Source organism: Carassius carassius, chromosome 22 (assembly GCF_963082965.1).
Source record: "Carassius carassius chromosome 22, fCarCar2.1, whole genome shotgun sequence".
NCBI classification, from domain to species: domain Eukaryota; kingdom Metazoa; phylum Chordata; class Actinopteri; order Cypriniformes; family Cyprinidae; genus Carassius; species Carassius carassius.
In genome coordinates this window covers 4,936,023-4,962,601 of record NC_081776.1, presented here as the reverse complement: position 1 = coordinate 4,962,601, position 26,579 = coordinate 4,936,023, and the positions used below count along the sequence as shown (strand labels likewise).

The window sequence follows — 26,579 nt, the reverse complement described above, 5'->3', positions numbered from 1 at the left end:
CAAGACTAAAACATCCTGACTGAATAAGCATAGACTCACTGCTTGGAAAAGCTGGAAGAGGACTGGGAAAGTTGCCAGATATATGACATCCCCAAACTTAAAGCTACATCTAAGTTGACAATCAAAAGTTTCACACGTCAAGGTTTCCTTGGAATGGAAAGCAGTAGCTTAAACCAAAGGACAGCCTGGACAGCTCAGTGAGCAGACCAGCAGACTTTGAATCTGAGGCTTCTGGGTTTTCAATTGCACATATTTAATGTGTGTCAAAGTTCTCAATCACAATTATAACATAATGACTATAAAATTGCGTAATAGATGGGGAAGCATTTAGTATTTCAAATCATGTTTTGTCTTTGCAACAGGCATGACTCCTAAACTTTTTATTACACTGAGTAATGATTGTAATACATAGATTAAACAATCGATCTGTGTAAGAAACCGAACATTTGAACCAGGTCACGGACAAGAATCAGACTTTCCCGTTTGGATTACAGGCAATATTGCTGTAAATAATGTTCAGTTTCATGCACAAACTGATTGTTTCACTTCATAAGACCTCAATATATCATCGAGCCACAGATATACATGTTTTGTTGGCTAATATGCTTTTATTCTCTCAAAGTCACAGTAGCTGTTGACTTTTGCATTTTATGAATCACCAAAGACCATGATTTCAGCTAATAATCTTTACTGTTATACTGAAAAAAAACTGCCAAAAATGTCCATTTTTTCCATGGAAATATTCAAAGTGTAATGGTTAACTATATAGAGTATTGATGTGAAAAGTATAAAGTTTGATGTAAATATAACTGCTTTTATGCAAAGGTTAAAACAAAACACTTTCACTACTTTTGGCTCATATAACATAAATGCAACAAAACAAGCATCTTCCACTATAAACATAGGAAAATTCCAATAAAATTATGAATATTTACAGGATACTGCACTAATATAAGGTTTCCACTGTCGACTATTGAACCTTACTTTGGTTTTGTGCACTTTGATGTTTGATGTTGCTGCCCTTTACTACTTTAAACAATGAACATTAGAATAATGTGATTGAGGATGAAAAGAAAGTCACAAATAGTCAAGAAGAAAGAGTTTAGATCTCTGTCATGGTCTTTTTTCAAATGATTAAAAGTAATTACTAAGTCTCAGAAGTCGCTAAAGAGGCCAAGACATCAAAAGCAAAGATAACACAAAAATACAGTCCCAGATCCCTGCATGAATAACAGTTGCTGAGATAAGCTCCTTGGACAAGCATGACAGAAAGGATTCTACAGTGCTCCCATGATTGTGAGCTGCAGTGCTTCCAGTGTTAGAGGTCTGGGATTATAATCGAACAGAGCAGATAACTGGGAAATAGGTGGAAACAGAATGGTCTCTCTGTTCTGGTAGCCCAGAGGGAAGCAAACAGACTTCTTTGCTCAGTTAGAACAGCTCTTTCTCTCTCTCTCTCTCTCTCTCTCTCTCTCTCTCTTGTACCATATATACAGTACACCAAATAAGAAGGGGTGGGTGGTAATTGGGAAAATTTACAAACTGGTTAATATTTCCTTCAAATAATATAAAAACAATTGCATTACATTTAATATTTTTAGATTTCTACATTATTTGATGGAAATATGAGTGGTTGTGGAGGATAAAAGCCAATTGTAAAAATATGAATGGGAGAAATCATAACATTTAATATGGTGGCATAAAAAAGCGAATTGCCTTGATGACTTTCTGTAAAACAGTGGGGGGAAAATTTCTATAGTTTTACAAATTTTTGTGTGTGTGGTTTTAGCTAAAAAGGCAAATTTACTGTATGAAACCATTGTTGTCAAATTATATTAATGACTTTAAATGTTATTAAAATGAAATCTTACAGTTTTGGAGATTTCAGACTTTGTTCATTCAAAAAGAACAGTGAACTGACTTGCCTAAATAAAGGAACTAAGCATGTTGTTATGCAATCATAGGGATTTTTGTAATGTACTAAATTTCAATATCTGACAGCCAAGAAAAGCTGCATAATTTGAGGTATCGTTTCTGCCTGTTGAATAAACATGAAGGATGAGATAAGCACCAAAGTTTGATACTTAGGATTAGAGGTTTGCTTAAATCACAAATTGTGAGCAATAGTAATAGTGATGCTTGGATTAGAAAATACCACTAATCACACCAGAAAAACAATGAGCAAAGCTTTAGAAATGATCTTAATTTTAACAAAACAATTATGTGTAACTGGCTAGGAACTGAAGAGGTGAAGAAACCCAGGTCATCATTCTGACAGGACAGAAGAGCCAGAAATGGGAATAAAGGAAAAGAGAGGACAGTCTCCCACCCTGATTAGAAATCACTACTAAAACAGCACTTTCAGTGAATGCAGAAAGCAAAGTTTTACCAACTACAATTAGTGATGTTAAGGCAAAACCCTGTAATAATAAAGCTGCCAAGTCTTCACGGCTTGCCAAAGGGGCACAGAACGTCCTAAAAAAATTCATTTGTCTGACCGAATAATAACAACATAGTAAAATGTTCTCCACAATCGGAGATGCAGTGGAAAATCTCAATTTCCTCTTCTCCACAACGTCACACGTTGAACGAGCTGGACACCCACAGGCCTTATTCAAACAGCCATTTAGCGGCTTGTGTTTTGAGGTCTCGTGTTCCAAAAACACAGCAACTTTTTCTTAAACGAGCAGCGAGAGTTGCATCCGATCCAAGACAAATCTAGCACGGATGGGCCCGTGAGCCACGAACTCCATTCGCATGGCCCCCTCAGCTCAAGCTCTCTGACGTCTGCAAGACCTTCAGCAAAACAAGATCCTGTAATGACTTGAACGCTTGTTGATGTTGGTGTTCGTGTGAGCCCTTTTTCTGGATTTCTTTCCCCTATCCCTCCCTTGTCATTGGCTGCAAAACGCTCTAATTTAAGCTCTGTGATCACTTTGGCCACAGTGGGGACATAAGGAACCCAGAGCTCAGCCTTTGCAACAAAACATCAGCATTTTGAACCCAATGAAGGTACGCTTTCAAACACATGCATACAGTGGCCTTGGCAAGGACTTGCCGCTTTCGCATTTTAAGTTTATTCGTGGGTAGCTGCAAGACAAAACCATTTTATTCCTCTGAGGGGTGCCCAAAACCACGGCTCTGCTGAGAACAGCAGGCCTGGAGCCCTTTACTGAATTGGCATCTCAGTCCATCCCGATGCCCGCGTCGCCCTGAAGCCATGTGAGGACAGCGACTCTGGCGGGGCCTTGCGGAGGCACTGTAGCAGGTAATGAGAGAAAGGCCCAAATCCGCAGTTTGTGAGGGGATGGAATTACCGACGCCATTCCAGGACTTGTGGAAACTAACACTAACACTCAATCTGCGGTTACAGAACTGCAACGAGACTTTTTAACACTGTCCCAGAGGACCAGCAAACTGTAATTGGTCTGAATCACTTCGGGTCATCTCCTTAAGAAGCGGATGGGGTTAGTCATGAGATACACTGGTTACAAACAAACGAGAGACCAAAACTGCAACTCTAGTCCTTGGAAAGCACAAAAGAATAATGAAGCTTAACAAAATTGTCAGGTTAAATATTGTTTCCCTCCATACGTCTTGATTTTCTAACATAGACACACGCAGACGCCTGGACAAATTGGACTCTGGAGGTCTACAGAGGGAAAGGGTGAGTCGGACACTTTGGCACATCTTCAATCTCTGAATATAGACTAAAATACACATTCAGTTGACCAATGTCTCTCTCTCTATATCTGAAAGAGTCAACATGTCAGTGCAGCCACACTTCATTACACACACACTCGATATCCTCATCTCCAAAAAGGTCGAGTGCGGTGTTGACGCGGTGTTCTCTCTCTCTCTCTCTCTCTCTCTCTCTCTCTCTCTCTCTCTCTCTCTCTCTCTCTCTCTCTCTCTCTCTCTCTCTCTCTCACACACACACACACACACACACACACACACACACACACACACACACAGGTGACTTACAATGGAAGTACAATGATAACTTAAACCTTGACCTTTGTGTACAAGCAAGGATGAAAAAAGTATTAAAAGTGCAGTACTAAATCAATACTAATTACTCAATGCATTTTCTACGGTGGCCCAGTGGTGCACAACACAACGACATTAAAAAAGCAAACATAAGCTCACAACACAACGACATTAAGCCACAACACAAATACATTAACCCACAACACAAATACATTAAGCCACAACACAACGAAATTCTCACAACACAACGAAATTCTCACAACACAACGAAATTCTCACAACACAACGAAATTCTCAAAACACAACGAAATTAAGCCACAACACAAATACATTAAGCCACAACACAACGAAATTAAGCCACAACACAACGGAAGTGCTCCCGACCACTAGGGGGCAGTGTTGAAAGTTAAACACCGATATTTCATCGAGACATATGTGTAACTTAATATGTGTAATCGATTTTTAAATGAAAAACGTGTTTTTATGAAATGTTTTGATATCCTGATAATCTTAATGTATCGATTCATGAATCGAGCAAAAAATAAATTGATAATATTTTTAATTTGGACCGTTTAGCTCTGCTTTTGTACACAATGTTTTTCCTCAGGGGGCTTATTTAAATCCGGTGCTGTGCGGGAATCCATTTCTCTTTCCGTAGAGCTTTCAAATTGACAAGAGGAGAAGATTTTTCATCTTACAAGAACTTCCCCTGATGACTGTAAATTAATTTCATCGCGCGGAGAAGGGCATTAAACGTTTCAAGTTAAGGTTACATCAACAACTTTAGGGTGAGTATTGTTCTATCGTCTTCTAGCAAATCTAGCTAATAAGGCTGGATAACGCTGCTGCACTGACTTGATCAGCTCAAAAATAGCAGGGCTAAGTTAGAGTTTAGCTTTAAACTCCGTCCACCTCATCTTTTTATAACTCGTAAGAGATAGTAGAAATAACAGCAGGAATCCCGCTAATCCACGTTGATAGGTGTTTGGTGTGATAGGAACTTCTTCACTTGATATAAAGTATTTTAAATACTGTTGCCATTTTTAGATTGCCATGTATCGTAATAAATCTTAAAGGACCGTTCACACCAAACTATAAAGAAAACGATTAAGATATTTAGTTTTAAAAATCGTTCTCACTATTTAAAAAAAAGAGTCCACACCACAGCTATAATGATAAAGACATAGAGAAACAATATCATTGGAATCACTTTAAGAACTATTTTTTTCCAGCTGATGAACGATTAAAAACATTGACAGCCAATCAGAATCCTGCTATAACGAGCTCGAGAATGTAAAGCAGCAGACGAGCCTGGCGCGCTTAGAATAAACAGATTAACGTTATATCATTCGCTGCTGTGGACTCTATCGTTATCTTAATAGTTATCATTCATTGTGTGAACGGGGCTTTAGTCTGACAGTTATTGTTATATTTTCAAATTGTATTATCTGTAAACTGAAGCTTGAATTAATTGTTCACATTTATATAGCAGTTTTCCAGGGATCCCCAACACAAGCATGATAAAGCTATTCAGTAAAAAGCAAAAAAAAATCAGAAATGGTTAAGAGAGATAGGGACATCCTTTGAAATATTACTGTTGTCTTTACAGTCTATTGGCATGTTTTTAACATTATATAAAATATTAATTATTTGTCATAATTTATTTTAAATATAGAGTAACTTACAATGTAATAATTTAAAATGCAACTGAAAGTAATTCAAAATGTATCTGAAATCAATTAAATATGTAAACCAATGTTATTATCTTCACAGATTGTTTTAAGGGACTCCCATCCATACTGTTGCAGCACTGTAGCAGACAGCACACTATTCAGAACTGAGAATCAGTGCAGTTCCTCCTGTATAGAGCTGCACTGAAGGGAGCAGAGCTGGCACAAACCTAGAACAATGGTAAGTAAGAGAATTATCAAATTCTTTAATGTATGACATAATTAATAAACTTTGATTAATAATTTTAACACGCCCCATTGGTATGCCTAAAGAGTCAAGCCAGGTCCTGTCAGTGGGATGGTGGTCCTGTTTCCAAGAGAGGAAACTCGCTGAGTGTTTAAGGTAGGAGTAAAGTGTCTAATATTGATATTGATCATCTTTTCATATCTTGCTTTTATTCATAATGTATAACATGCCTATTTGATTAGCCCTAACAGAAAAAAGACAAAAACACAATCATAATGATTATGGCTCTATTCATTATGCATGCAACTTGTAATGATGGTGGAAATTTTTTATTTTTCTTAATGGTCAATGTACACTATACCTTTGTTTTTCATCTCAGGAGAATGTTTACATTGATGTCACCAGTGATCTGCCTGACCTATCAGTCCTCCAAGTGGCAGAAGTGTTATAAATATAGTAGTGTTACAAAAATATAGTAACACACCATTACACCGTCATAGTTATTAGTATTTGTATTTTACATAACGATTAAAACTGTATCAAAGTTTCAAAAATTTAAGTGTGGATATTTACATGTTTACATTACACTGGTGAGCAAGAAAACATATTAAAGTTACATATATTTGCACTTACATAATATTTAATTTACATTTTTTATTGTAGTCTGTACAAATAAAACCAAATGAATCCATTCCAAGTTTTTTGTGTAAGGCCAGATCTCTCTGTGGAAGATCGACTGAAAGGTGGACCATGAAGAGGGGGAACTCATCGAAGGGCTGCAGAGACTGACACTGTCAAAATAAATGTTAAATAATTATGATACATGCATGTAACGTGTGCATCAAAAAGTGAAAATAAATATAACATTTTCTTTCTCTGTCACAAACAATACAATATCAATATTTACCATTGCATTGCTTGTTATTCCAACTTCTCTCCTCGCTTTAGCTGTCCTTGCTCTGGTCACACGAACCATGTGGAATGCAGGTTCAATAACTCTCCAAAAGGCCATTAAATGGATCTACTTCTAAAAAATCTAGATTGGATGAGACATGTTTTCAGAAAATACACACCAAACAATGTAAAAAGTTTGTTTGCCTACACTGAACCTGAAGGATACATAAAATGTATAATGTATTGACATACAAGTGGAAAAAAGGTAGGTCTGTAAAAAGTTTTTAGCTGGGGTTTTAGCTTATTCTCCCTCGTGTCATTCTAAACTGTTCTGAATTTATTCTGTGGGGTCTATCTAGATAGCTGACTGACGGTAACATTATTTACAACATTTCTGTATGCCAATGAACAAAGCAAGCCATGTGGGTTTACAGCGACATAATGTTGAATATATGATGACAGCTTTATTTTTGGGTTAATCATCTATTAACACGTATTGCCTTGATCCACGGAAGAGGTTTTTTAAACAAACAGGCAACCACAACGACAAAAAATAAATAATGACAATTAAAAAATTCACAATAGGCCTACATTGTGCTCGTTAATATAGTAATAAAGGTTTAGATCTTACCTAGTGTAGATTCGCATGCTGTTGTCATTCTTGAAGAGGCGCCTGCAGACTGAAGTATCAGAAGTGATGTTGAAATCCTTAAATCTTACATTACTAATTTGAATCCACTTATTTCGAGTTTCTGCATCCAGTGGAGGAGTGTGAAAAACCTTTGAGGAGCCTCACAAAACGGGTCGCAGCAATAGCTGTGTAAACCACCCTCACAGATGTTTATGGAACTCTTCATTAAATAATTATATTGCTGTGGTATACTTAATTTGTTGTATTATAGCAAAATGTATAAACATGATTTAATATTCATCGTTTATGGATAAAAGTTTGCAGCTGGTAATGCACTCACACTACGGCAGAATAAAGACAGGAACCTTTTATTCGCACTGAGATTTCACAGGAAATACGTAGTCTATTGCCCGTTTCTGCAGACCAACTGCCCCCTGGTGGTCGGGAGCATTTCCGTTGTGTTGTGGCTTAATGTATTTGTGTTGTGAGAATTTCGTTGTGTTGTGAGAATTTCGTTGTGTTGTGAGAATTTCGTTGTGTTGTGGGTTAATGTCTTTGTGTTGTGGCTTAATGTATTTGTGTTGTGGCTTAATGTCGTTGTGTTGTGAGCTTATGTGTGCTTTTTTAATGTCGTTGTGTTGTGTACCACTGGGCCACCGTACTTTTCAAATGCTCACATGCATATATATATATATATATATATATATATATATATATATATATATATATATACACACACACACACACACAGTACAGACCAAAAGTTTGGAAACATTACTATTTTTAATGTTTTTGAAAGAAGTTTCTTCTGCTCATCAAGCCTGCATTTATTTGATCAAAAATACAGAAAAACCAGTAATATTGTGAAATATTATTACAACTTAAAATAATAGTTTTCTATTTGAATATACTTTAAAAAATAATTTATTCCTGTGATGCAAAGCTGAATTTTCAGCATCATTACTCCAGCCTTCAGTGTCACATGTCACATCCAGTCTATCACATGGTCATTTAGAAATCATTCTAATATTCTGATTTATTATGAGTGTTGGAAACAGTTCTGCTGTCTAATATATTTGAGGAATAAAAGGTTAAAAAGAACTGCATTTATTCAAAATAAAATAAAAATTCTAATAATATATATTCTAATAATATATTTTCTTTACTATCACTTTTTATCAATTTAACACATCCTTGCTGAATAAAATTATTGATTTTTTATTAAAAAAAAAGAAAGAAAAAAAATTACTGACCCCAAATTACTGACCAGTAGTTTATATTGTTATTACAAAATATTTATATTTTAAAAACATAGCTTCTTTTTTTTTTTTTTACTTTTTATTCATCAAAGTATCCTAAAAAAGTATCACATGTTCTGAAAAAATATTAAGCAGCAGAACTGTTTCCAACTTTGATAATGAATCATCATATTAGAATAATTTCTAAAGGATCATGTGATAATGATCCTAAAAATTCAGCTTTGCATCACAGAAATAAATGATCATTTAAAGTATAATAAATTTAAAAACAATTATTTTAAATTGTAATAATATATCACAATATTACATTTTTTTTCTGTATTTTTGATCAAATAAATGCAGGCTTGATGAGCAGAAGAAACTTCTTTCAAAAACATTAAAAATAGTAATGTTTCCAAACTTTTGGTCTGTACTGTATATATATATATAGAGCTAAATCTTCTAATTTTGCTGTAAAACTATGTAAAATAAATCTGATCTGTCAACAAAATCTACTTTAAAACATCATCATGTAGAAGAAAATTAAAGGTGACCCCATGAAAAGGAGTCTTAATGTCATGTAGCTTTAAAGCAGCATATCATGGGTTACTTTAAAGACCATCCTTCTATTTCCAACAGTACATTATGTTGCAGTGTTTTTTTTTAGGTTATGGTAAGATGTTACTCTGCACTATGCACGGTTAAAATATAGGAGTGCATTCATTAAAAATGGCAAAAAGAATTATGAAATTTCACTAGTAGTGCTATCGACTACTGACTACCTAACATACTCCAGTCCCCCCATAACACTCTCACTGACATAAGAAAACCCAAATACACGTTCATACGCATACATGTCCGTTGACATACAGTTAACAGGGGAAAAGGCAGGAAGTCTCTGCTGAGATCCATCAGGAGGCTGAGAATTATGATGGAGGAGGGGTTGGATTCAGGGGCGGTGACCACACTAACCATTCTACACCTTTCCACAGCACACAGAGAGCTCACTGTGCATGAGCAGAGCCTCTCACAGCCACTGAGGTGTCGTAAAGATTTCAAATTTGAGCAGCCAGATGATTAATGGTCTGAATCATGCTCCATGATAATGGCGTGGATTAATGCAGCCTCTTCAGACCGCGCAGGGGCAAGGATGATAAATATGAGGACTTATCAAATATTTTCTGGATGCCTCGTGCAGGTGGGAGTGTTTTCTGTGGGGTCGGAGCCAGGACTGCTTTTAGAAAGGCGAGGTTGGGTGTGGGGAGCTCAAATGGTCTGCGGTGGAGGTTTTGGTCGCCCTCCCTCGTCGGCTTCTGTTCTTGTGCTAATAACATGCAATATTTCAGCACTATGTATACTGTGCACAGTATGCAAATATCCTGTATGAAAGGCAAAATGTACAGTATAAAAGACTGTGCATGACCTCATATAATATTCCTAATTTGATGAATGGATCAGAATCAGATTTTTAACATCTCATATTTCACTTGTTATTTGATTGGACTGTGAAGACACAAAATTGAACTAGTCATGAAAAATAACGTTGGATGCAACTTGCTATATTCAGGCAAACTTTTGAGGTCATGTGACAAATGTTTATATCTCTATCCATATATACACACACATCGCTTCTATAAATATACAAATATTTGCTAAATACAAAAAATGTTTTCTTTTTTATTAAATGCTTAAAACATAAAGCAATCTGAAAAATTGGCTATACGATTAAAAGTTGAAAAACAAAAGAAAAGTAAAAGAAATATAGATAAATAGATTAAAATTAAATAAAAAAAAAAAAATTACATACACAAATTGTTGGGTACATCTAGAATAAAAAAATTCTATAGATCAATCCAATGCCAATGCCATCCAATGCCAAATCATACAGATGACCCTGACGAAAGATCTAGTTTACTGCTAAATTTCAACACGTAAATATATCTTAAATGTAACTACAAACAAAATTAAGAGTGAAAAAAGTCAAATGGAACAATTTCCCTCATCCCTAACATTTGAACATACATTATCAGCCAAAACATCAGCCACACTTGACTAAATTTAGATTTTCATGATCATAAAATCCAAAAATAATCTTGATTTGATTGGGCAAAATTCAGCACAGTGCAGGGTAAGCTATTAATATTTCTGGTGTATTTTTCCAGAAGAGTGAGTTTGTGTACATGTGCATATAGTGAAGAATGACTTTTGAAGGCAGTGTATAAGTTCTGATCTTTCCTTATCCAGCTCTCCTGAAGCAGCAGTAGAAACCACCCTCCTTCCACAGCTAATTGTACCATCAGTGAACCATGTGATGGCAGCGGGGAGCAGTTCTCACTCTGCCGTTTAATCTGCGGCCTGCAAATATGCACAGGACAACTCTTAAAAACCCACTCCTGTGCTCCACAGTGACATGCCATTCCACTCTCTCAAGTCTGCTAATAAAACTTGGACAGCACATCAGAGCTGGGTGAGATGTCACGGCGCGCAGTGAAGATTTATGGAAGGGGAAGAGATGTGATGGAGAGAACATTTCACTACACCGCCGCTTCAAAAAATGCTCACCAGAAATCAGTCCTATTTTTCACTGTCATCATCACAGAGGCTGACAGACACACAGACGGAGACCAGAGAAGAAAAAGAACAAAACGGAGGAAGAAAAGAACAAAGAGATCATTTTCTCCCTAAAATACATCAGAAATATCTTGAAAATTGATGTATCCCTAAACAAAAACAGATATGGGATGTCTTCTCTCGGCTCTCTCTTCATTAATAAAAACTTCTTTGCTCATTTTCTCTCATCTATGGTTTTTTTTTTTGTTTGTTTTATGTTTCATTCTAGTTCATTTCCTTCGCTCCAAATCTCTGGATCACAGAAACGGCTGTTGATTATGCAGCATTTTGTTAGACATCAAATAGTCCCATCTGCTCGTCTAGAAAATATAATTTAAACATGATGACGGGCTCCATTTATCACACACTAAGTACATCCAAACTTGCTGTAGTGGAATAGAACAAATCAGAAGCCACGTGATTGGCTGAAGTTTCTCAGGAAAACATGCACACTAATTTTTACTTTCAGTACGATATTATACAATGAGTTTTAAAGGTCTTATTAAAAGTCAGTCTGCCCTACTGCAAAATTACAAAATACTGACACAAAAATAAATAAATGACAATTAATAATATGAAAAATATTTCATATTTATTATAAAGAGAGATTAGAAAATTACCAATACCAACTATTTTTAATTCTGAACTGTACGATACATGCCTACATGCAAAATTATTTTGAAATAATTATATATATATATATATATATATATACACACTATAAATGCATTATAAATTCATAAACAAATTCCTTGGCATTATAAAACTTTTACTAAAACAGTACATTAAATATTAAGTATACTTTAGAGACCACCAACAGTCTTTTTTTGGAAACCCTATACTAAAAAATTATTAGAAAAACAATTATTGGTAGAAAGATTTGTTTGAACCTCTAATCAAAGCTGGTTAGGACCAAAAATATCATGGAAGCAATATATTTTGTTGTTCCACATCACTTGACACCATCACACCACAGTTGGTCATGACCTGGTATAAGGCCACACTTTTTTTTTTTTACAAGATTGGACAAGTGTGACCAGGAATTTTCCCTCCTCCAAGCCATTATCAGCCCTGCATCTGTATGCACATCTGTCTCTTCAAAACACGAAAGAAAAATACTCCATTTATGTACCACTATGTCACACTCATCCCCTGTCACTCAAACCCTACGATCCTGATCCCTAACCCTAATCCAGAGGCCGCAACAGTAGACAGCACTCGCCCTTCCCCTGGGCCACGTCAAACTCCTCCGGGCTAGTTACAGCCATCCATTTTCCACAGAACAGAAGTTGCAATCTTAATGATTATAAATGACAAATAATGGCAAGAGACTGCTTGTAATGCTATGAATTAAGAGCGGAAAAACGTGTCCACGAGGGACAGGCAAACTGAGGGTCCTTAACCTTTCCAATGTTGGCTCCTAACTTTGACCCTGAAATAAAGCTGACCAAAAAGACCTGATTTTGGACCACCGCGTGCAACCTTTATCGCTGACCTCAACCATTAGTATGTCAGGAGAACAACCGGCCTCTCACCGGCTCTTAACCAAATTTCCCCTGTCTGTGATTGACAGTGAGCAGGAGGGGGATGCGGGCTGCCCTCCTGATCTCAGGGGTGTGGGTGAGAGCCGAGCCCTAAAGCTATCTGCACTACTGACACCCATTTCCTGTGGAATGCTGCAGCTATGCAACACGCTGATAGCCTGTCATTCAGAGAAACAGCCAGGGAGGGGTGTTTTCCAGCAGCGCGAACGTGTGCCCGTAAGCATGAATGGAGCCAAAGTGAGGATGTGTGTGTTGGTCCTCTTGCTCTTTTTGTTTTTCTGTGGCTGCTGGGTTTTGTATATGCGTGTGGCTGGTTTGTATTGGAAACGAGGATGCTAAATGTGCATGCAGGTTATGAGACTCATCTGGATGAATGGCAGCTACATTGCATTAAACAAAGATTAGAAAATGTAATTTCAGGCTTTCAACTTCAAAATTTGTTTAATTCAATGCCACTTCTTTGTATATTGAAAAAAATGGCATTATAAAACAATGTTCACTCATAGACTGCTAGTAAATTTCACAGATAATTACAAAGAAATTACAAGTAACAAACTGAGTGGAGCAGAATGACTAAAATAATGTTTTCTTCCCAAAGTACAACAATAATCTTTTTTTTATTTACAACTATGCAAAATGTTTTTGTAATTACTTGTGAAATTTGCTAGCAATTTCTGAGGGAAAACTGTATCTACAAGTTTTTTTTTCAGTGCAGTCTGTGTGTGTTTAAACTAGTGTGCATGTATTTGCAGGTGGTTTGTGGGAACCTGGAGGAGGAGTCAAATAATCCTAAAATTGCCCTTCTTGACGGGTCTGCGGCCAGACATCTGTAGCCTGTTTGCATCTCCAAACTTTGGGATGTCATTCCCAACATGTCTCCTCCAGAAATTGTTCTTTAGCCTCTCCTTGAACTGCTAAACAGAACCACGACAGCAAGGTCAGCTGGTTACTGATACTATGAACACACCATCAGGATATCCTGTGCGATCTTGTATTTCTGAGCAATCAAGTCCCTCTTAAAAGAATATTCCAGGTTATTGTCAACTTAACATCTGTGGGCAGCATCTGTCGCAGGCTTTTGACACACAATCATTTTGACTCATCTCTTAAGTCTGTAAGAACAAATAGTTTTTACAGTAAAACACAATGAGAGTCTGAAGGGAGAGAGAGTCAGGGAGTTAAAAAGCAGAAAAGCAAGGCTCCTATTTGGGTTACAACACAATTCCTCAGTGAAACAAAAATGTTTGTTACTTGAGCTGTAAAGTCTAAACTGTTCCTTTGAAGTGGGACTATTTTTTTTATGCTGACGAAAGTCTGGTTAAGCTTCACCAATGTAATTCCTCCGGGTGTGGTTGCAGAATTCCACTAGGAAATTAGGAGGACTGAGGTCTGTGTTCATTTTAGTCTATGGTTTTGCCTCGTGCTTTGGTCTGGGGTGTCGCGTCCAACCTGTTAGTTGTTCTCACCTGCTGTTTGAGCTGATGTACCAGTCTGTCTTTCTCCCTCTTCAGCAGAGCCACTTCATCTTGAGTCATTTTCTTCTTTGAGGACGACAGCTCTAGAAGAGCGATGTTGGCGTCTTTCTCGCTGATGGCTGCCAACAGTGCCTCCTGCCTGTTTGGAGAAGAAAACACACACAGTTAGTATTTAGATGGCTTTGGACAAAGTGATATGTAGCCAAGGATGATGTCCCATACTCGGAATTTGTGCACTGCATTTAACCCATCCAAGTGCACACACACAGCAGTGGGAAGCCATTTTTTCTCCGGTGCCCGGGGACCAGTAGGGGGTTCAGTGCCTTGCTCAAGGGTCTTACCTCAGTCGTGGTACAGAAGGTGGGAGTGAGTGCTGGTCATTCACTCCCCCCACCTACAATCCCTGTCAGTACCGGGACCTGAACCCGCGACCTGAACCCCCGACCTTCAGGTTACAAGTCTGACTCTCTATAACCATTAAGCAAAGACTACACCTTCTACAGACACATCTTATTCATAAAAACAACTTTGATTCCGCACAACAATCCCTAGATCTGTGTTACTCGAACATATGAAACTTGGTCATGGTGCTAGGGTGGTTACCAGGTGAACTGTTCTTTGTTTTTGTTTTTTTTTTTAGCATGCAAATTATGTGGGAAGTTTAGAGATTTAGTAAAATGTTGTGTTTGAGTCTTTTTTGCTTACCCAGGCTGTTTATTTAATCAAAAATACAGTAAAACAAATCAAATGTAAATATTATTATAATTTAAAATAACTATTTTCTATCTGAATATATTTTAAAATGAAATTTATTCCTGTGATGACAAAGCTGAATTGTCATCATCATTACTCCAGTCAGTGTCACATCATCCTTCAGAAATCATTCATGCAAGCTAACATGCGGATCTGATGCTCAAGAAGTATTTTTTGTCAATGTTAAAAACAGTTGAGCTCCTTAATAGTTTTGTGGAAACCGTGATACATTTTTTTCAGGATTCTTTCATTTTCAAAATTTCAAAAGAATAGCATTTATCTGAAATAACATTTTTGTAACATTCTCGATGTCTTTAGTGTCAACTTTGATCATTTTAAAGTGTTCTTTCTGAATAAAATATTTAATTTCTGACCCCTACTGACCCTAAACCTTTGAATTGTAGTATATAAATGATGTAAATAATAAATTCCAGTCATCAGTCAAGTGCAGCTGGTTGAGGGAGTGAGTCCTGTTAGGTCAAAGCTGTGGTAACGGACTGAGAGTGGAGGGTGAGCATCTCATACCGGCAGTTAAGAAGGTCAAAGCCTTGCACATATTGACAAATAGAGGCAGCAAACTGGAGACTGTCTTGGGGTTAGCATTAGCCATGTGTGCTAGAGTCTCAGTGGTGAAGTGTGTGTCAAATACATCCTTCCCGTGCCTCTCTTTCTTTTCCTCCCTCTCATTTACTCGATGAGCACTGATATATACAGAAATTCACTGGATCGATTCCTAAATCTAATGAGCTTCCTCACTGTCTGATGTCCACCTAGACCAGTTTACCTTCTACGGTAACATGCTAACTGAAACGGAACCTCATAAGAGATTGATTTGGAATGCTATATGTAGTTATCAACATAAAATATAGAACTTCTAACATGAAGTGCACAAGTGGAGTGTGGTGTTAGCATGTTGCTAAGCTAACAATGAGATAGCATAAGCATAAATATAGTAAACACAAGTTTTGCGTACAACTTCTTTCTTGACCATTTTCATTAATTCAATGATTTTAAGTATATTTACATTTGACAACAGACTATGTGTGCCAACTGGCCACATATTTGCAAGCTTCCGGAATATCCGTAATGTTGTCCTATAGCAAACTGTGGTACTAGCTAACCCTCTGTCATATATCTAATAACTGTCAACCAGATGCATGCAACTCGAATTTGGCCAGTATAATTGCATCAGAAGCCTTAAAATTTGCACACTTGTTTTATAATGCCACACCTGTATTCTTCTGATGGTAAGGGTGCAACTTTCTATTTTCATCAAGGGCTTATTGCAAATTAGCTTTATCTTTGATCAGTCTCTCAATTGCTGGCAAAGCCTCTCTTTTACTTTCTCTGTTTCGCTGTGTTCTATTCGGTTCCTTGGAGGAACTGACTGACCTGATTCTATCCAGAGTGACATCACAGCTGTAGAAAGAAGCCTGTGTACTTGACAGAAATACACACTCACACTCACTCACACACATACACACACACACACACCATGTGATGCCCATAGGCCTCCATACAACTTTTAATTCTGTCATTTTGACCATCAAAAGGCATGGAGATGTGATATATCCCACAAAGACACGGGCCACCCAGGTCTGTAAAAACCACCGTGTCCTGGCGCAAACTAATAAAATGAAAGCTGGTGATGTTCCAGGAGGCTTCTGAGCACTAACATGTCCTGTCAGAGAGGCCTTTTAATACAGTGACCTCCTGACTAGCCATGCTCATTATGGTCAGGTTCAGACCGCAGGCAGCAGCTGCCCCTGAGGTGAGTCAGTTTACTTTGGGCAAAAAGGAACTTCCCCTTCAGCTCCATAACCTCCCTGCCTGATCCCAATGAGCCCTAGAGTATCTACCCTGCCAAAATGCATGAGGACGGCACTGGCTAAAAATAAAAATCAAAGCAAAAGATGAGGTGAAAACAGAAACCAAGGGAGGGCAGCATTAGGAGAGGCAGATAACAGGAAGTGGAGGGATGTGCGCTGGGATACGTAGGATAAGGAGTCTGAAATGATTGATGAGAACGAAGAATTGCTTTGTGTGTCAAATTTTCCCGTAGCAAGTGTCTCAGATTAATCTTTTAACAAGAATGGTATTTTTCCTCCATGATCTAATCTTTCCCCATTGACTGGGTATGTTGATATCACAAATGGCCACAGGGAGAGAAGAGGCCTCGATCACAGGAGAATGATGACTATAATCGTGACCCACTTTTTCCCTCACTAAAACTCCTGATTTAAGAGGAGGAATAAATATAAAAGGATTAAGTTATATACACTAGCGTTTCTAATGTTTGAGGTCTATATTATGTATCAAAAAATGCATCAATTGTATTAAAATTAAAAATAAATTCAAATAAATAAATAAATGCACCCTTGGTGAGCCTAAGAGGCTTCTTAAAAAAAAATTAAAATAAAATCATAAAACTGTTCAAATACAATTAAAAAAACGACTATATTACCCACTATTCTTGTGTGCTCTGTAGTTTCATTTTATTGTACTGCTAGCTTAGCAAAATGCTAACACCAGAGTCTGCTTGTTAAGTCTGACGTCATTTTCTATGTTTCTCATACAGGCTACATAAATTGCTGCTGAGATAGTATTCTCAATTAAAAAGTGGAGAGACTTGGACACAGAAAAATATTCCTTAAGTCAGGACTTAACAAGCTGATTGGAATCAAAAGCGGAGTACAAAAGCTTTATTTGTGTGGCACATGGATTTGCTGACTAGAGTGCTCCATTTATGCCACTTTCATTTGTGTTAAGCTTGTATTCCTGGTTCTAAAAGAAGGCAAAGCCTCTTATCTGGAGCACAGGGGCACAATGGGCCCCCACACATTTGTTCCGAGAAAGATAGGGAATAGTTCATATTGATCACTAAGAGGTCAAGTGGTCAATCACCTCCTCCCATGATAAAGCCAATCAGAGTGAAGGGAAGCGGCCCATCAATCAATGCATTTCATCACTACCCTCAACACTCAATTTCCTCTCTCTGAACTCTGCATTCCTTTAAGCCTCGTGCTTTCTTCTCAGGGGTCCTCAAGCAGGCCTAAAAATATGCATCCTCCTCTGTTCGCTATCGGTTTTGTGTTTCTATGGGTGTGTATGCCAGTGGAGAGATAATGAATAGCCGAGGGGGTGGGCAGCTTGTGACGGGACACACTGTGCTGGTTAAACCACCAGAGAGGAAAACACTACACAGAGCGCCAGGAACGATCAGTTTGGCGGGTCCTAAACATGATTATCACAGCCATTCCTACTGTGTGACGATAGCCGGACATAAATGATAGCAAAATGAGAGAGGAATGTTAAACGAATGCAGATCTGAGGTCAGCCGACATCCACCGCTTGAAATTTTTAATGGTTGCCTCAACCGGGACCATTCTGGAAGAGAGATAAGCTTCTTGGAAACACCAAGGAAGAAAAATGAGAAGCAAAGTTTGGGCTAAATACTGCAATGACAGATGCATGAATGAATAGAAAAAATTATATTTCAAACTATTGCAATATTTTACCTTATATTTTTACCTGGATAGAGAGAGAGATGGATGGATGGATGGATGGATGAAGAAATATAAACTATTGATTGATTGATAAATATAAATGGATGATGGATAGAGAGATGGATGGGTGGAAGAACGGACAGGTATAGGAGACATGGACAGATGACTGAATGGTTAGATGGATAGAGAAATTACTAGATTGTTGGATGGATGGATAGAGAGATTAATGGATGGACAGAGAGATGGTTGAATGAATAGATGGATGATAGATGACTATATATATATATATATATATATATATATGGTATGTCTCCTATACCCTACACTAGGAGGTTAAAAGGTAGGTTAATGGATGGATGAAAGACAGATGGAAGTAAAATTTCTTTTAGCATAAAACAATCACAATCTAAAGACCAAATCTAAAATCACAGGGCTGCTTTTACACCCAAAAATAACATTAAACAACACCTTTTTTTCAATTTTTACAGACTCATATCAATGCAATATTTAAGCTGTAATATAAATGTCTATTCCTTTAACACCTCAATATTTGCGGGCCGCTGATTTGAAGGAGAGGGATTTAGAGGACACCATTAGCAGGGAGGAAAGAGTTCAGAGAACGTTATCAGCCGAATCCATCAGTACTAAGTCCTACCTGATACTGCCTGATCTAGCACATAAAAATAAAATACAGGCCAGCCGCGTTAAACAAACTGAGCGTTGGAGGAGCCCCAGCACATTAAAAAAATAAAAATAACCCTAACTCTCCATCACTCCCTGGCCCTGAGCCACAGCTTGGCTTTCTAGGCCCTTTTTCCAGGGATGTGTGTGTGTGTGTGTGTGTGTATGTGTGTATGATGTGGGAGAGAGAGAAATACAGTGTCAGTTCTGCATTCGGTGCATGTGTGTATCATGCAGGAGACGTGTGGAGAAATACGGTGTATGTTTGATGTTTATCGCTATTCTGGGGGCACGGAGGACCTTCAGTGGCTGCTTTTACGGTCTTAAAAAAAAGAGAGATACATCCTCTTCTATTGGAGTTGGTACCGCTGGTAATAACAGAGAGTTATATAGCAAGCCTATGCTAAACATCCTCTCTGGATGGGCACTGTGAAACATTAAAGAAAAATCTACAAACTTGCAACTTTAAAGCTAATATTGACTCACCAAAAGATATAATTTCCAGAGTGTAAGCAATCTGAAAATATGGGTTTTGTACTTCCTGAACACAGTAATAACTGTATTAATCGTGTATTATACAGAATAGGAGCGCTTGAGTGACTGCATGCAGATCCACAAGAGAGACAAAACTGGAACAAGCGAGACACCTGGAAACACATACTAAATCATATCTGGCACGAAGGCTTCCTAGATATTAAATGTGAATTTAAAAACCTGCTGTCAGAGTCAAGATTGTACAGGAAAAATCTTGTGTGTGTATAGAGGAGCAGTGTAATAATAAGAGAGCTTTTAAATGAGCATCTTTATTGCTGATATGTGGTTTTGTGAAGAATGATAATGAGAAATTCTCCCTTTCACACTGGTGGGTCCCTTAAAAGGTGTAGATACTGTTATGTGGAGGGATGATTGACAATATAATAAAGATATAATAATTAAAGTCTGTGAGCACTACTGAAAATCGGGGAGTCAAAAATAAATAAATAAATAAAAAAAACAATAGATATATATATATACACAATGTATGTGTGTTTGTGTGTATTTGCTTTAATGCATTTTTCAAAATAACAAAAGCAGTAAAATGTCAAAATTTCTGAAAATAATTATACAAAATGTATCACTTGCAAAGTAGAAATCAGGATAAGTCATAAAATAATGTCTTCAGAATCATTCATAGACATGAAAATCAACTGAGAATTAAACAAATAATCTAACCAGGCTCAGTCAGACACTAGTTTTTGGAATAAGCACCCAAAATGACAAAGAAACAAATATGATCCAGAGCCATGATATAAATATAAAAAAATATATATATATATTTGTTCTGTAAACAATAGCGGAGAAAAAAAAAGTGTGGAAATGAGACGCATACACACAGATGCTGACCCCTTCTCTTCAATAGCACTCCTGCTCTTATCAGCTGCTCTAAAGGCTGACAGGCTGAGCTTAATTAATGCTGATAGCAGCATGGCGAAAGGGTGGCCAGCACATCCCTGAACCAAACACAAACACACCGCTCTCCCCTGCCTATCTCCTCTGGCCCAGCCTCCTCTGGGAACATACACACGCCTGGACTGACAGCACCCAGCCATCTGGATCACATCAGCTGGAGAGCGAGAGATAGAAAGAGAGAGAGCACAGTAATCTCTAAACCCTAAGAGGAGAACGTAACTCTTGTTGAACTTTATGCAAGGTTGATGTTGAGTTTATGGAATTTACCATCATGGTCTATAAATTTCAGATTTCATAAACATTTTCTTAAAGATCCCATGCAATCAACATTATGATTTAGTGGCTTTTAGTCTTTTTGCGTTTAGCTTTGAGGTCATATATATGTACAGCAGTGGCCAAAGGTTTTGAGAATGACACAAATAAATTATGTTGCCTCAGTTTTTATGATGGCAATTTGTATGTACTCCAGAATGTTATGAAGAGTGATTAGATGAATTGCAATTAATTGCAAAGTCCATCTTCGTCATGAAAATTAACTTAATCCCAAAAACATTACAACTATATTACAGCCTTGCCACAAAAGGACCAGCTGGGGAATGGGCTGCCTTCAGTCAGGGTGTGGCCCAATGGTTGATTGACAGCATGCCCGGGTGAATTACAGAGGTCTTGAAAAAGAAAAGGTCAGCACTGCAAATGCTCTTTCCATAAACTTATCGTAATTGTCAATAAAAGCCTTTGACACTTATGAAATTCTTGTAATTATACTTCAGTACACCATAGTAACATCTGACAAAAAGATCTAAAAACACTGTAGCAGCAGACTTTGTGAAAATTAATATCTGTGTCATTCTCAAAATGTTTGGCCACAGCTGTATATGTTAGTTGACATGAACACATTTAAACCGATATATGCATTTAATATTAAAAATGAGCCAAATTATTCATGAACCATCTTTCACTACACAGACTATTGTTTAATCAGATTCTCTCTGATCAACAAAGCAATGTTCATGGCATATTCAATGTTCGTGACATTACTGAGAAAAAAAAGACAAGACAATGTGTTCAATGTGTTCTTTTCAAACTTTTAGTTCCAATAGCAAAGTAAAAATAAATAAATAAATGAAATCACAGGGGGTTTGAGGTAAATTGTTTATAACAAAGACTAAAAATACAAATGGAATTAAAGTAATTAAAAAAAAAAAAGCCAAATGAATTCAATTAAAACTGAATCCATTATGGGAAAACATTTTATATAATACACGTATATAATACATTTTATATAGAATAGATTTATATAAAACTAATATATATTTGTAAGTCGCTTTGGATTAAAGCGTCTGCTAAATGAATAAATGTAAATGTAATATAAAAATATGCAGATACTGATATTTGGAGACTATAATGGTATAAAATAATGCTGCAAAAATAAAATGGCATGAAATGAAACACACACACACATATGTGTATGTATAATAAAAATAAATAAATAAAAATAGACAGACAGATAAAATAATAATTATAACCAATAGTAAAACATGGAAAATAAATTGATGCAAATAGTGAGATCTACAGTCTACAGTGCGTTACGTGACTAAAACCATTACTGTGAGGCTTTCCATACTGTACATCATTGAACACAGGAGGGGGAAGTATACACACGGTACTTCACAGCATCCTGTATTTACACTCGCAAACTTTATACACAAAATCCTTGACAAACAAAACCAGACCGTAGTTAGATAGACAGATAGACACGCACAGTGACAGACAGACGGAGCAGGTGATGGAAGATGGGAAAAGCCGGTCAAGCCATGACCACTTCAGACACGCTACACGGAGCGTGACCAGGAAAATGCACCGCTCCACAGGCCACCCCGGCTCACCGGAGTCCACTCAAAATCCCTGTTACCTGGGAAACGCGTGGAAAGATGCAGCGAGCAACACAGCTGGGGCCTCTAAACAAAACCAGGGAGGAAGACGAGGGAGGAGGGCAGAGATTGCTTTCTGGGAAATGAAGCTCGTCAAGGAGTGGCACCTGCGGAAACCATTATTAAAACAGATGGAATCAGGGGAGAAAGATGCGCTCAGACTAAGCAGAAGAGATGTGCAGACACAGGAACACTGAGGCTTACCACTGGACACCAAACGAGAGACTACGCCTGTCAAGGTGACATACAACCCTTAAGCCCAGCTCTTGCTGCAACTGGCCACTCGGTGTGGCTTAAAAACATATTCCATGTTGTCCCCCATGACAATGTAGATGGTTTTAAAATGCAAGCATGGATTATCCATATATGTTCTGCAGCTTCTGGACAGTTCATGGTTTTTATTGTGACTAATGTGGCCATGACAAAGCGTATGAATTATTAGTGTAGTGAAGACTCTGTTGTTTCATTACGTGTTTGGTAAGAGGTTTATAGCGGATCTGCTCCGATATGAGGAGGATAACATGACAGGTCTGACCGAGCACCCTGTACGATTTTCCAAATGTAAAGTATAAATCAGACCTGAAACCTGAGGGTCGAGAGTAGATTACTGATTTTACCCCAGCAATAAGCCTAAGTCTCTTTGTAGAAATATGGTGTGACACATTTGTTAAAGATCTTTCTATTTGATGCAAGAAGTTCTGCTGGGGTAAATTTTTGCTGAATATATAAAATACATCTGATCTTTAAAATGTTTAATGATTTTTTATTTTAAAAAATAGTCATGAATCTAAAATATTAGATCCAATATTCTGATATTTAATATAATATTCATACAAATGAAATATTCTTCATTTATGATTTTTGACAAGTTAGCAATTATAATTAAATTACCAAAAATAAATAATAATAATTATAACTAGAGCCCGACCGATATATCGGCCGGCCGATATTATCGGCCGATATAAGCTAATTGCATTTAAATCTGCATCGGCATTTATAAGGGCCGATGAAACATGAGAAACAGAGTCTCATGCTTCACTCATGTTATGAGTGTTGCATAGTGTGCCCACCAGAGGGAGCTCTGCAGCCCCAGAGTTAACAACAGCGCCAGAAGTCCACTACAGAAGAAAGCGATCAGCCAAGGAGATGAAGGAGATGTAACTTACTGTTTTGACGGTGAGTCTGTCGTTCGTCATGTGAAATGATTGTAGATTTAGTTCATACCCTGTATATAAAAACTGTGTGGTAGTTCTAGCTAACGGTCCTATCATTATCACTTCTAAATACTCTGTAACATCACTTACAGCCGCTAATGCATTGCTATATTAGATTAGCCACAAAGCTAATACCATGTTTATCAGTGGAAGAGCGCGAACGTTAATAGGAGGTCAAACTATAACGTTAGCGTTTAACTTATTCTTATTCTATTGCGGTGTGTTTCCCACATAATGACCGCGTAATTGGGCCTTTCACACAGGACGCGATATGCACGGCGCTTGCCGCTGGGTTCAGCGTTGCCCTTCAAATACAACGCGATTTGCGCTGCGCTATGGCGTAGGCGGAGTTTTAAAAACGTTTAGCAGGAGCTCTTTCATAGTCATTCCTCCTTTCGGTCAGCAGCAAACATGTATCTGTCCCGTTGTAAGAAGTGAGCGATAGCGCTAGTCCTGCTGATGAGAATTAAGAGAGAAGTAAGGAAGAAGAGGCTACCCTCAGGTCCAGAGAACAATTTGGTGAATTCAGGCTGTTTACGTTACTCTAACGCTAATAGCTTCCTTTTTAGCAGGCCCCTTAAATGCTTGCTATTAACTTGTTGAAGGTGGTTCTTCTCAAAATTGACAGCGGTGTGTTCATGACACTAACGTTAACCATTCAACTTCGAATTGATTCCGTAATCTTCCGGTAATAGTAGGCAAGACGATGTTCTGTGAGAGCAAATATAGTGTAGTTACAGTAACTACAGTAGGTGCGTCAGAAATGATTAAACCAGAGGGGACATGTAAATAAATGTGAGCTGAACTAGCGCTTTTTTTTTTTACATATTGTTTCAAAGCAGCTTTACAGAAATAACAGGAAAATGTTGAAATAACATTGTTAAATATAAGTAGGTAATACCTATTGCTTGACAAAAAAAAAAAAAAATTCTCATTTTTGCCTATGTAGGAGATCCCAGTTTATTATTATCATAATTATAATGATGACATGAGTAATGATACATGGTGATATTATTAATACACATGCTTATTCTTTCTCTGTCTCTCTTTCTGCCTACAGATGGCTGAAAAAGGTGAATGCTGTAGCAGCAAAGTGTGGGACTACTTCTGCAAATACTTTAACTTTAGTATTATAATTTATTTACAGTACACACACAGACTGTTAAAACCAGCTTCAACTGGAAGAAAGTAAAAGTGTTAAATGTTTAAAACCAGACTGTTTTTTGATCATTAAAAAATATATACTTTTGATGTGCAATTGTTTAGTCATTGAGACTGTAATCTAAGGCTTTTTTTTTAACATAATCCATTCTGGAAAATGGTTTATACAGCCCACATACATAGAACAGGCAGATATTTTGCTATTGAATGTTGTGTAAGTGCAGTTTATAGGAAATGGGTCTAATATCCAGATTATTTTTCAAATCAAAATATCGGCTTATAAATCGGCTCTTTTCGAGTTAATATCGGCATCGGCCCCCAAAAATCCATATCGGTCGGGCTCTAATTATAACATAACTGAAGTACACTGTATAATTGCATGAACTAAATCACAAATACCTTTCACAAATACTTATGTTAAGATAAAAAAGATAAAAGATTAATAATAAAATAACATTTGATGAATTTGTGTATGATTTAGTGACATCTTTGATTGTCTTACTTTAGCTTACCCTACTACTGAGAAGCTACATGGACAAATATTGCTCATATTTTTGGGGGGCTGTCAGATTTATTAATTAATTGAATTATTTATTTAAATTAATACTTTTATTCAGCAAGATTCATTACAAACTTAAAAGTAACAGCAAATACTTGCTATTTATAATATTAACATTTTATTTATAAATTCTATTCAAAAATGTATCTTCTTTTGATCTTTCTATTCATTAAACAGTCCTGAAAAATGGATCACAGTTTACACAAAAACAATTAATGAGCAAAAAAAATTCTGCACTGATAAGAAATGTTTCTTAAGCACCAAATCAGCATATTAAAATTATTTCTGAAGGATCATGTAACACTGAAGTAGAACTGCTGCTGAAAAAAATCCAGATTTGCCTTAACAGAAATAAACTGCATCTTAAAATATTTTTAAACAGAAAGCAATTACTTTTAATTAAAATCATATTTAATAAAATAATAAACATTTAAATAATAAGGGCAAGTGTGTTTGCTAGTTTCAGTCCGGCGCCGTTCGCATTTTCCCGTCCAGCGCCACATCGTTTAATTAGCAAATGCATTTGCGCCCATGGACGTGCTGGGCTAAAAAAGAGGTGTGTTCAGGCGCATTGCTGGTGCAATGCTATTTTAAGGAGCTAAAAATAGACTGTGCCATAGACCGGCTCAGACCTAGTCTAAAGTCTGGCAATGTTTTTTCTTTGTTTGAGCGTGTTAGTATGGGCGGGTCCACAACGCACGTACACACTGCTTATTAAACACAAGGACGCACAGCAGCACACAAACATGCCAAATATTAACAATTAATGGATTGCAATGCATAAGAATGTTTTGTAGGCTAATTAAATATATATATATATATATATATATATATATATATATATATATATATATATATATATATATATGCCTACATGTCATAATGGATAGTTATCGCATGTATCAGAATTAGATCTATTTGCTCTTACACACTCCGTTTCATCTCGGAGACGCGTTCTGTCTTTGCGCTTGCCAAATTCCGCCGTGTAAATAGCAAATCTGTCATGGCACAAGCGCAACTGAG

At 37.1% G+C, this 26,579-nt stretch overlaps 1 protein-coding gene across 7 annotated transcripts in view; it reads right to left on the bottom strand.

Moving 5' to 3' along the window:
• LOC132098748 (ELKS/Rab6-interacting/CAST family member 1-like) overlaps positions 1-26,579 on the bottom strand; it is a 201,058-nt gene that overhangs the window by 42,936 nt on the left and 131,543 nt on the right. For all 7 annotated transcript variants that reach the window (XM_059504904.1, XM_059504905.1, XM_059504906.1 and 4 more), the window contains one exon: positions 14,294-14,441. In XM_059504904.1, the coding sequence (XP_059360887.1) occupies positions 14,294-14,441 (148 nt within the window). The remainder of the gene's footprint in view (positions 1-14,293; positions 14,442-26,579) is intronic.